This window comes from Drosophila sechellia, chromosome X, assembly GCF_004382195.2.
Source record: "Drosophila sechellia strain sech25 chromosome X, ASM438219v1, whole genome shotgun sequence".
NCBI lineage: Eukaryota > Metazoa > Arthropoda > Insecta > Diptera > Drosophilidae > Drosophila > Drosophila sechellia.
This window is the reverse complement of record NC_045954.1, coordinates 13,432,057-13,444,346: the sequence shown is the minus strand read 5'-3', so window position 1 is coordinate 13,444,346 and position 12,290 is coordinate 13,432,057. Positions and strand designations below refer to the sequence as shown.

Sequence of the window (12,290 nt, the reverse complement as noted above, 5' to 3'; positions counted from 1 at the left end):
AAAACCGAAGGCTACAGACGAATAGCGCCCACACAAAACGGCCAAAAATAGAGCAACAAAAATTCGAAACTGTGCTATTTGTTATTCCCTGATTTTCGAATATTCTGACTTGCCTTTCTAACTTTCTGATATTCGGACATTCAGAAGATGATGCGAATTGAAATTTACTTGAATACGGCATACGGCATGCCCAACTTCCCACCCACTTTCACGCCCACATATAAGATCTGCACATGTCCGTACTTTTGGTCTACGGATCACTGAGCTATTTAGCCCGATGTTTGCAATAGGTTCATAGTTGTTTATTGAACGGAGGATGTTATGTGAATCCAGCCAGATGGCAGGCAAAAATTAGAAGCAGCCAAAAAGCGCTTACAGATGTCGTTTATATCTGGATACAACACGCCCGGACCATTTCATGCACTAAATCCCAGATAACTCGACCTGCCCACCTGTGTCCCATTGCGATTCTGTAGTTTTGTGGTTTTTGGCAAGCCATGCATAATACCTAGACCGTACTGAACTACCCATACGCATACATATGTATCTATCTATCTGCGTATCTGGTGTGTGCATTTTGCATTTCGCTGAGGTGCAGATACAAAAATGTTCTAAATTTAAGACACTTGGTAACCAAAAACGAAATCAAAACAAATGCCGAAACTTTGCGACTATATAGTAATTTTACTGTTGGGGAATATTGTAATATATATAATTTTAAAATAATATTCATAGCTTGTTTTTAAATTACACCGAAATCTGTTTATTTGAACAACTGGTTTATGCAAGGAATTAAGGGAATCCTCTTGGGCTTAAATTATTTTTTCTATAATCATAAATAAATATATATAATCATGTATAAATATAACAGTATTTATAATTTAAGAAGTGTAAATGAAAAGTACAAATTCTTCTTTTTTATATTCTTATAGAATTTATAATTAATTATATGAAACATGTTGGAAAAAAAATAACGGAAAGTACATTTTATTAAAATATTATAAGTTTTTGCTTTATTTTAATTGTATAAATACTAGAAAGAAAGCTATGAATACAGAACAAAATAAGTTTCACTACGCTCACTTAATACTAATATTTCTTATTGTGTAATGATGTTTATTAAACGATATGAAAAAATTGATTTTTTTTGGAAAAATTTGCATATAGGGAAAAGAGATTTTGTCAAATTCTTCAAATAGTATATTTTGAAAAAAAAAAACCAATAAAGAATGAATTAAATTCGATAGCTAAAAGTGCTGCAAGGCGCGTAAGTGTATCTGAAACTATTTGGCAAAAGTATCTGTTAGAAAGGAAAATAAAAAGTAAAAAATAGCATAGCAAAAGAAGAGAAATAAAAAAAGAAAATCGGAACAATGACGAATAGATTAAAGTGTTAGACAAATGGCAATGCGATGGGGCCACCTAAGGCCGTTCGACGTCAGCAGTTCGATCGCGATATAGATATAGGTAAATAAATATATATATATATATGTATTTGTATAGGGGGATGATCGGTGATCGGGGCGGGCTGGGTTGAAGATTTTTTAGGGCGTGCACTCTGGGGTTCAAATGCTGCAACAATCCGCTGAGGAATCCAAACTATATGTGCTATATATCGGCACGAACATCTGTACGTATATATTATAGAGCACTATATGCAGGCCGACTTTTTAATGGCTGTGAAATTTATGCTCTACGATATTTGATTCCAAAAACAAATGTGTAAAATGCCGCCAACGCTCCGAACGTCCGTATGCGCTATATACTTATGTATGATCTAGTTATGTGCGTGCGCCTCTATGGTCTAAAGTATAGTATGTACTATATCGTATGCCTCATCTCGCTCTGGCCAAAATGGAAAATTGGAAAACTCGACGGCGGATGTGTGCGTGTACAAGTTTATGTTTCAGCTGCAGCCCACCTGAAAAATCCACCCAAAACACATCGAACACAGCCAACACAGGCAGGCGACCAGGCACCCACCACCACCCACTTGTTGCCACATCGGCCAGCGATATGTGGCATATAGCGCTGGCCTGCTCGCACCCATGGCCAGCTATTGGCTATATAGAAAGGCGATCGGTGTGTGCGTGGAAATGGCTTTTCCGCGAACGCGACGAAAAATTCTTTAACATAACGTGTAGCAGCGCTTTTCATCGTCAGTTTGGTTAGTCGAACCGCAGCATTCGCTCCTACGACGTCAGCTGCTCGGACTTCAATTCAATTTGTTTTTCTCCCTAAGTAAGTTTTTTTTTTCTGTTTCTGCTCTACTGCTGCTTCACATCTCCTTCAAATGCTGCATCACCAAAAAATAAAAAGAAAATATAATAAACTTGTGTGCCTAAAAACGAAAAGAAAGTTATCGAAAACGAGAATACCGAATCCTTTGGGAATAAACCACGAACCACGAACATCAACAAAAGAAAGTTACGAATTGAAAAATCCTAGTGTTATATAACATTCTATTTTTTTTGAAATTTTTTTAAAGTGCAATCTACGAACAAATAGTGCGAATAACTTGACTTGAAAGCCACCAAAAACGAACTCTGAAACCAACCTTTCCAAAAATCTTTTTTTTTAAACTTTTTTTTTTTCATAATGGCTAAAGGCTAAAAATAATTTGAAAAAATTCGCCCAGGCATTGGCGGCGCCAAAAACAATATTCAACGGCAACTACAACAACAGGATTAGCCGCAGCAGCAACAACAACAACAAAATCAAAAGCAACAACAATGCCAGACAGGAATCTATACATATAAAAATATATGTATATCTTTTTGCTTTCTGAAAGTGTTATATGATCTGAGAGGAAAAGTTCTCAAATTTTTTTCGACGAATTTTAAAAATAAATTCGATTCGTATGTGTGCGCGAGTGTGTTTTTACCTTGGCAAAATGTCCAAGATACACACACACACACAAACACACACACACACAGATACGCAGAGTGAAAACTTTTTTCTATAGCTTTCCGCGCAGGCGCCGATCAGATGTTAGAGATATAGAATAGGCGAAAACGAGACGGAACTATAGCCACCCACACAAGATCGATGGCGAATAGAGATCTGGAGATTTTTGGAGGATAAATATAGGACTATAAATGGAAACAGTTAGATCGAGTTATAGACAGGGAAATTTGTAGAGTAAATTCAACAAGGATATGATGACAGGATATAAAAACAGCATATGACAGTTTAGTGTTGTCAGACAGGAAGTAGCTAACACTTACTTAAACTTTGAACTTGAAAAGACAAAAAGTAAGATTCAAAACCATGCTTTTGAACGCATACTAAACATACCATTTTGTGTGATAAGACGATAGACGTATATTTCTAATAGTCTGTAGGTCTGTAGGTGGATATTTAGATCATTACCAGTTTTAATCGAAAAGTTTGTACAATTTTTCCAGAACTTTTCTTAATACATTTCACATTATTTGCAAGCACTTCCCCCGAAACTGACCCAGTTTATCTAACGCTAAAAATATAAGCTCAGCAATTGCATTTCCACGCAAAAGTGCAAAGATTATAGAAATAGAATATTCATATTCACAGACATTTCAAATAGCATATTAAATATATAAATTCGTGGCATAATAACTGGCATATATATGCAGGCGATCTATGAATGGCATTTGATTTTCTTTTCTTTTCATTCCACACCAGTACGCCCAAATATATATATACGTATATATAAATTCAAAAGCTTCTCTAGATTTTCCAATTTAGTGCCAAGGTAAAAAAAAAAACGAAAATTTTCAAAAAAGGCTTTTGCCGAAGCTTTTTGATGTTTTCGGAAGCTTTCGGCTTTCGGGAAATTCAATACTGCCCCTAAGTCTATTTTTAATTGAGAAAAAATCGGAGGAAAAAGAAAAAACCACCGATATACATAGATTGGACTACGGCTCTCTCCTTCGCACACACACAGATATAGATGTGGATATAGATAGCATGGGAAATTAAATAATTTTAGAGCAGAGCGTACGGAATTTATCGTTTATTTTTTTCTTCTTGAATTTGGAAGATTATGATGTGAGGACGAGACATTGTTGCCGGCTATAAAAAGACAGGTCGACCTGCCTACATATACACAACGGAATCGCATATATATCGCATATTGTGTATATATATATATAGGGGGACAGATCCGTCTAATTATAGAGTTATCGCAGCGCGATCAAAGGCAGCTTCAAGTACAGTGAAACCCTGAATAGAAAATAGACAAGGGGTTATCAAAAAGGGCAATAATTAGTTGGTTTGTTCGTGCACCTGTATTTCGCTGTTTTATTGTTGTTGCTGCTTTTGCTGAAAAAAGGGGTTATATTTAATAAGCTTTATTGTTAATATCAATTGAATTAAAAAAATATATAATAATGGAACACATTCACGTTTTTGGTGTCTTTTCTATTCTATTACAATGGCTTCCTAATTTTATCTTAAATATATGCATATAAAGACTTAACTAAACATTTTCTTTTCTGCATATTGTTATTGCAGGTTTTTTCAACCCTAAACCGTAGCCATGTCCGACGATGAAGAGTACACGTAAGTAGAACCCATGGGAAATGTAGGAGACGATGCAAATATTAAGTATACGACGCGTATGACCGCGAACCAGATTTAAAAGTGTGTAAAGTAAACAGATAACTTAAGTAAAGTAGCAAAGTTGAAGAGAAGTATTCGAAGGTCTCGTTTGAACCCTTATTGTTATACGTACTAACTAATTCAACGACCAGATTTTTGTGGATTCTTGTAAGAGAACTTTTTGTAATCACCAGTGGCACCTATTTTGATCTGTACTCCTTTCTCTCTATTTCCACGCATTGTCATCCCTGAACCCGAACCGACCACGATCCCAAAAACCTCCACCACCACAACCACAACCCATGAATCTATTCGAACAACCGCTAATGTTGTCGTTTCGTTTCTTTTGAAATCAACAACTAATAACAATCAACAACTATTCAACAACAACCACACGACAAATCAACAACAAATCAACAATATCACCTCTGCACCCGTGTGCCGTGTGTAACCCTGCACTTTCACTCCAAAATATATAAAAAAAACACCTTATTCAAAAATCTAAAACCAAAAAATATATAAAAAAAAAATAAATTCGTTTAATTACGAACTCGAAAGCAGCTCCGAGGAGGAGGAGGTTGTCGAGGAAACCCGCGAGGAGACGTAAGTACATTTTTGTTGCCGATTTTTGTCGACATCTTTTGTTGGTTTTGGTGCAGCAGCCTAAAGAACTCGATTGGTGTTCACTTATGTCTATCTTTTTTTTTTGCCCTAACTATAACCAATTTTTTGATTTTTTTCGAAACCGAACCTTGCCCACCATTTTGTATTCCAAATTTTCTATATGTGTTGTATTTTGACAATGTTTGCAATGAAAAAAAAAACCCTTTTTTAAAATTGGTAGAAATATGTATTCCCCAAAAAAGATTAAAAAAAAAAAACACCCAGAAACCCGAAACCAACCCAACATTTTTGTTTTGTGTACTCGTCTGTAAATAATTTTATTTGTTTATTAATTATTCTTTAGTTTTTCTTTTTTATTCTGTTTTGTGTACATTTTTGTTATTTCTTTTGGTTTTTGTTTTCAATGTGTTGTTGTGTGTGTCTATAAAAACCAAAATTGAATTTAGAATTAAAAGTATACAATCACAAAATCAATATCCGATAATTGTACAAAATTTACTAATGGAACCCGAGAGCAAAACACCCCACCCACCCACTGTTCACCCCACACCCACTCAAGCAGCGAGTTCATAGTTCATACCCCCTCCCAAAAAAAACCTAGTGAAAAATTGGCAAATTGTGTATATAAAAGCTGTGTGTATCCCCACCACCACCCACATGTGTATGAAACTGTGTTCAAAATAATGGTAGTTTTCTATAAAAAAAAAAAAAATATTGCGTATACGTAGATCATCCATTTTAATGGAATTGGTACAAAATAGATAATAATTAATTAATTTATTAATATTTTAAGTTTTAAACAACTAAATTCCTGCCTATTCATTGCGTATATTTATTTATCATTTAAAAATTGCACTATTATTTTGAACCCAGTCGGATTTTTACTGTGTTTTTTTGTATCACTTGTAACACGTCTTTTGTCTATCTGTATATCTATTTTTACCATTGTATCTCCCGATTCTCCCCACAAGATAATACATTTCCAAAGCCGTAAAACGCAATTTCCAAATTCTAAAAAAAAGACTTTTGACCAAAAGTTAATTTTCTGCCTATCGCTGGCCTGGCTTAGCAAAAGTGTTGTTGCCTATAAGACTTGGAAATCATTGATATCAATTCTGTTTATCTCTCTCTTTCTCTCTTCCATCTCTTTTTGATCTCGTTCTTGTTGCAGGAAGTAAGTAAATTGTGTGAGAAACCAATGAAACGAAGAAAGAAAGACCTATAAAGATCCCACATATCTGTATAAAAGTTTTTTTTTCCCAAATTACTATTTGCCTGGCCCCAAAATTACGTATATGCTCGTTTGCCAATTTCTGAAACAAATTGAACAAAATTTCAAGTTTTTGTGTGCATTTCTGCTCCATATGCATCAGAGAACCAGTTCCAGTTCCAGAACCAGCTCCAGTACCAGTTCCAGTTCATACTGTACAAAGATTCGTTGCTTGGAATTATTTTTGAGTTTTCTTTAGAACAACAACCAACCAGAAAACAACAAACAAAGCCAAATCAAAAACAATTACGTACCAACCATTACAAAATTAATTATTCTTTTCAACCTTTTATGCAAATATCTCTCTATATATATTCTCCATCTTATCTTCTTCTTTCATTTCGTTTACCAAAAAGAAAAAAAAAAAAAAAAAACCAATATATTTTGCAAATGAATTTTTTAAAACAACCAATCGTTTTTCTCTTTCTTTTCAACGTTCCTTTTTGTTTGAAAACTGAAATAACGAAAACAATCGCATTTTGAATGAACTTTTCGAACCGAAACCCACAACAAATATCAATCAATCAATCGAAACCATCGTGAATTTGTCAATTTTTGAAACACAAAACCAATATATATATATAAATAAAAAATATCACCACCTCCATGTTTGTTGCCACCTCAATGCCTCACGTATAGAAAACCACCTCAGACACCAGCCGAGTAAGTCTATGTACAAAAAACAAATGTGAACAACAAATGAAACCAGAACGCTAACCAAGACTAAACCCTTAGAGTTATCTTAAGATCGTCCCCGATTAATCCGCCTGTGCGTGTCCAGTAAAACACTCAAAACCAAATAAAAAAAAAATTAAAAAAATAAATAAAATAGTTTCTAAGGTGTAAACTGTACCTCTGTAGCAAGCACTACTCAACAAAACTCTTACTCACCACAACTCACCACTCCAGTGCCATCGAAGCAATCCCCCTATCTTTTTTGGTGTGTTTCTGTTCTGTTTCTGTATTTTTTTTTTATAACTAGAGTAGTAGTATTGCCATACGTAGTAATGTAGTTATCTAATGCTTTCTCACATCAGCACTTTGGTGGATACTAATTGTAAAAACAACTCTTTGACTTTCGGAACCAAATCGAACCAAATAATCTAAATATAATCACCAAACAGATAAACAGGCCGTTAGAAATTCCGTCAAAATTCTGTAATTAATTTTAGTGCCTAGACATTACTCGTAGTACTAGTGGCTATCGAAGAAAGTGAACACGATCCGACAGATTTAACTAATCGAGTTCTTTCTCATTCCCGAACCCGTCCCTTACCGTAACGATCATCAGAGGAGAGGGCGACCCAGAGTTCATCAAGCGTCAGGACCAGAAGCGCTCCGACCTCGATGATCAGCTGAAAGAATACATCACCGAGTGGCGCAAACAGAGATCCAAGGAGGAGGATGAGCTGAAGAAGCTGAAGGAGAAGCAGGCCAAGCGCAAGGTCACCCGCGCCGAGGAGGAGCAAAAGATGGCCCAGCGCAAGAAGGAGGAGGAGGAGCGCCGTGTCCGTGAGGCTGAGGAGAAGAAGCAGCGCGAGATCGAGGAGAAGCGCATGCGTCTCGAGGAGGCCGAGAAGAAGCGCCAGGCTATGCTGCAGGCCATGAAGGACAAGGACAAGAAGGGCCCCAACTTCACCATTGCCAAGAAGGATGCAGGCGTGGTAATTATATGAGATTTCATCAATGCCGGTTGCTGATACGCCTCCGTCTTCCCACCTCCCCCCATTTGTCTCTCTCTCTCTTCCTATTTTCGTTTTCTTCTTTTTCGTTCTTTTTATTTTATATTTGATTCCAAATCAATTCCATATCAACTCCTCATTTGCCACCCGTCGTGTCCATCAATCATCAATCGTCGGTTTTTGAATTCATCGATCAATTGTAATCCTTAATCGTTTATGCCCGAATCGATCATCCACAATCGTTAATCGTTTGTGTTTTTTGGCTCCATCAATCATTCACAACCGTTTATCCATTGTATTTGATTCCAAAATCGATCATTCCGACATTTCTCAATCGTTAATCGTCTGTGTTCATATCGATCGCTTAAAAATATGCCTTTAAAACACTACACTGTAATGTGAAACTGAAACAACAAAACATTTTTTTTTGTTTTCTTTTACACAACAAACAAAACAAACACACGCATGTACACACACCAAACACGAACAAACAAAATATCACTTTGTTTTGCGCTCTTTTCTCTGTGTGTGTCTATCTCTCTCACTGTTTGTCTCTCACCACGTTTGTACCGCACGTACCAAAAATCAAATCTCAAAAATCCGAAAAATCAAAAAAAAAAAAACACAACGAAATGTGTCTGCTATGCAAAACAAAACTAAAAACAAATATTAAAACGCATCCTGCGCGAAATTCGAATCGAACCAAAAAAAAAAAAAAAACTCGCCACATGAAACAGTTGGGACTCTCGTCCGCCGCCATGGAACGCAACAAGACTAAGGAACAGTTGGAGGAGGAGAAGAAGATCTCGCTGTCGTTCCGCATCAAGCCCTTGGCCATCGAAGGATTCGGCGAGGCTAAGCTGCGCGAGAAGGCCCAGGAGCTGTGGGAGCTCATTGTCAAATTGGAAACTGAGAAGTATGACTTGGAAGAAAGGCAGAAACGTCAGGACTACGATGTGAGTAACACTTGGCTTAGGCCTATAATCCTCAAGGGAACACATTTGCTGACACCCATGTCCATTGACAGTTGAAAGAGTTGAAGGAAAGACAGAAGCAACAGCTCAGGCACAAAGCCTTGAAGAAGGGTCTCGACCCGGAAGCTTTGACTGGCAAATACCCGGTAAGTTAGCCTTACTCTTAGGAGATCCCTGGCTCACATAGCTAACGTGCCACGTTTCCCCACAGCCCAAGATCCAAGTCGCCTCCAAGTATGAGCGACGTGTGGACACCCGCTCTTATGACGACAAGAAGAAGCTCTTCGAGGGTGTAAGTATTCGGGTTTCCTCTCTAAAGCTAACTATACTTGGGTATTTTTTTGGGTTGCCTCTTTGTAAAACTGTATCAATATTACGCACATTTAGGGCTATAATACGGTCTATGCGGAAACCTTAGAAAAGACCTGGCAAGAAAGACAGGAAAGATTCACTCAGCGCACAAAATGTAAGCGTCGCTGAAACATTCACGTCTACGTGTCTCTCTTCTTCTGTATCTATCTATCTATTGTTTTATGTTTACATCATAAACTATGTTTTTTGTTTGTATCACTACCACCGAAAGTACAGTCATGTCAAAAGTTGAGGTGGTTCCAACACTACTAAAAGTACAGTCTGGGTATTTTAATGGCTACCAAACGTAAAGTCATGTTTGAAACACTATCAAAAGTACAGTAACGTTATAGGTTGGGTCGTCAATGCAATTACGTAACAGAATTGACAAGAAACTGGGGTATTTTTTGGTCTTTCTGGGCGGCTGACAACCAATATCGCACCTAACGTCTACTCTCTTTTTATCTCTTTCTATGTTTTATGTACCATATTTCATAATTGTCAACTGTATGTTGTACTGTGCTCATAAAATCACACACCAAAACACGAACACAACACTATTACTACACACAGGGCTGGGATGAGATCTCCAAGGACTCGAACGAGAAGATCTGGAACGAGAAGAAGGAGCAATACACCGGCCGTCAAAAATGTATGTACTTTAGATCAGATGCGAGTTATGTAGCTAGGGTAAATGGGGATCAACTGTACCCCTTCCAAAGGGACGACAACAACAGAACAACATTCATTAATTTGTTCATTGTCGTGCTGTGTTTTATTATGATTTTTTCTGTTTCCTGTCGATTTGTTTCGATTATCTTACTATTTCGATTTGTACCAGCAATATGCTAATTGTAATCCGATACTTTTAATCCTTAGCCAAACTGCCAAAGTGGTTCGGCGAGCGACCAGGCAAGAAGGCCGGTGAGCCCGAGACACCCGAAGGCGAGGAGGACGCCAAGGCCGATGAGGACATCGTCGAGGATGATGAGGAGGTCGAGGAGGAGGTCGTTGAGGAGGAAGATGAAGAGGCCGAGGAGGATGAGGAGGAGGAGGAGGAGGAAGAGGAGGAAGAAGAGGAAGAGGAGGAGGAAGAGGAGGAGGAGGAAGAAGAGGAAGAGGAGGAGGAGGAATAGACCAATCCACACTCTGGGCCCGCCCTCGCGCACCACTTTCCTTCACCACTTTTCGTAAAAACAAACACTACATTTAAATACCAAAGCCAAACAATTTTAATAAAAGTAAAAGAATGAACTAAGTAGTTATGATATCTTAGCTTATTCGCCCAACAACTTGCTATTCAAAATCAAAAACTCAACATCTTTTTTATTGAATCGAGAAATGTAAGATTTCTTTTAAAATAAAACATCAAAACCAACACCAACTAAGTCAAATACTAGCAAAACCAAAAACAAGCAACCAAAAAAAAAGATAAGCAATCAAGATATTAAAGTGTGTTATGGCATCATATCTATGAAAACTTTCTGTTGTTTGTGTGCATGTCTGTGTGTATCGATCGGGTCTCCAGATCATCGTCGTCATAGTGGGGATAGTGGATAGATACCTACCTATTCATCCAACGATGGACGAAGTCCCAGCGTTCTTTGTAAACTTTCAGTCCACGATGGTCTTTTCTAGGATGATCTCTTTTCTATAATTTTCTGAAAGTTTCCATTTAGTATCGAAACCCAGAATTTTACGAAAACAATATGAAATTGCAAGCCTAAACGAGCTACCACCCAAATAAAATAAATACTACTTTTTCGGTTGCATGATTTTACATTTATGTTTAACTTTTATTGTTTCCTCAGTTGATTTTATTTTTCTTGTACAGTATAATTTCGTAGATATATATATATATATTTTTTTTGATTCATCGTTTATCTTTTGCCGGGATGTCGTTATCAATACAATATTGTACAATTTTCTAAGGCTACAAACTGCGCACAGAAAATGTGTTGTAATTAGAATTAATTCGATTCCATATCGGATCTTTGCAGCGTACAGTTAACCTTTTTTCGCGGATTACAATTGGCTAAATACGTTTTTCATTATGGTTTGATGGATTTTTGGGGTCAACGGATTGGGTTAATAATATTGGGATTACGGAGCGGAGTGCAATATAGTGTAATTTTAAGTTTATTTAAACTCTGATTGTCTGTCAGCTGCAAGTAGATCGTTAGTTTCTCAACATTGGTGGCTGGATTCCTGTCCTAACTGCAGCAATTCCACACACAAAAAAAATGTACAATATAATATATATAATACATGGGCATTAAGATAGTTATGCATATTACATACATACAGGCGTAATTTTGAGAAAAAAATGCATCTTAAAAGCTAGCAAAAATAGTTTACGTTTCACATTTATATATATTTTTTATAATAGTTCACAAATTCGATGCGGTTTTAATCACAAAACTTTATAGTTTTATGGTTGCGACACGCACTGTGACTACAAAAAAACACACATTTATATAAACTTTTCTCCTTTATATTATGTTTGACTTTCGTTTCCTTTAACTTTCTCTTAGCTATTAGCGAGCTAGCGGTATTTTCCATCGCCGCCATCAAATAAACTTCAATTTCCTCTAAGCAATCATTTTTCCTTATTTATTGTCAGCAATTCTCATTTTATTTCATTAAATTAAATATAATAAACAAACATTAATAGTTTTCTTTGAGCACAAAGCTAACGGCAAGTAAGTACATAATATAGCCATCCTGTTCGCCCACACACACAGCAGTTAGGACGGACAAGGCTCGTGTGTCTGTGTGAGTGTCTGTCTGTGTGCAAGGATATTCTCC

The 12,290-nt window shown here is 36.8% G+C and overlaps 1 protein-coding gene across 19 annotated transcripts; it reads left to right on the top strand.

The window, feature by feature from the left end:
- Nucleotides 1-2,148: 2,148 nt before the first annotated feature.
- On the top strand, nucleotides 2,149-10,962 carry LOC6618428 (troponin T, skeletal muscle). 19 transcript variants are annotated; one of them, XM_032726580.1, is made up of 10 exons: nucleotides 2,149-2,241; nucleotides 4,495-4,542; nucleotides 5,140-5,184; nucleotides 7,115-7,138; nucleotides 7,767-8,136; nucleotides 8,895-9,113; nucleotides 9,185-9,277; nucleotides 9,343-9,423; nucleotides 9,519-9,597; nucleotides 10,362-10,962. In XM_032726580.1, the coding sequence occupies exons 2-10, from the start codon at nucleotides 4,520-4,522 to the stop codon at nucleotides 10,616-10,618; spliced, it is 1,191 nt and encodes a 396-aa protein (XP_032582471.1). In that variant the 5' UTR covers nucleotides 2,149-2,241; nucleotides 4,495-4,519; the 3' UTR covers nucleotides 10,619-10,962. The 19 variants fall into 19 exon arrangements, with proteins under 19 accessions (XP_032582471.1, XP_032582480.1, XP_032582484.1 ...); XM_032726595.1 differs by having other exon boundaries at nucleotides 2,150-2,241; nucleotides 5,143-5,184; nucleotides 7,767-8,139; XM_032726577.1 differs by having other exon boundaries at nucleotides 2,150-2,241; nucleotides 7,767-8,139.
- Nucleotides 10,963-12,290: the final 1,328 nt, after the last annotated feature.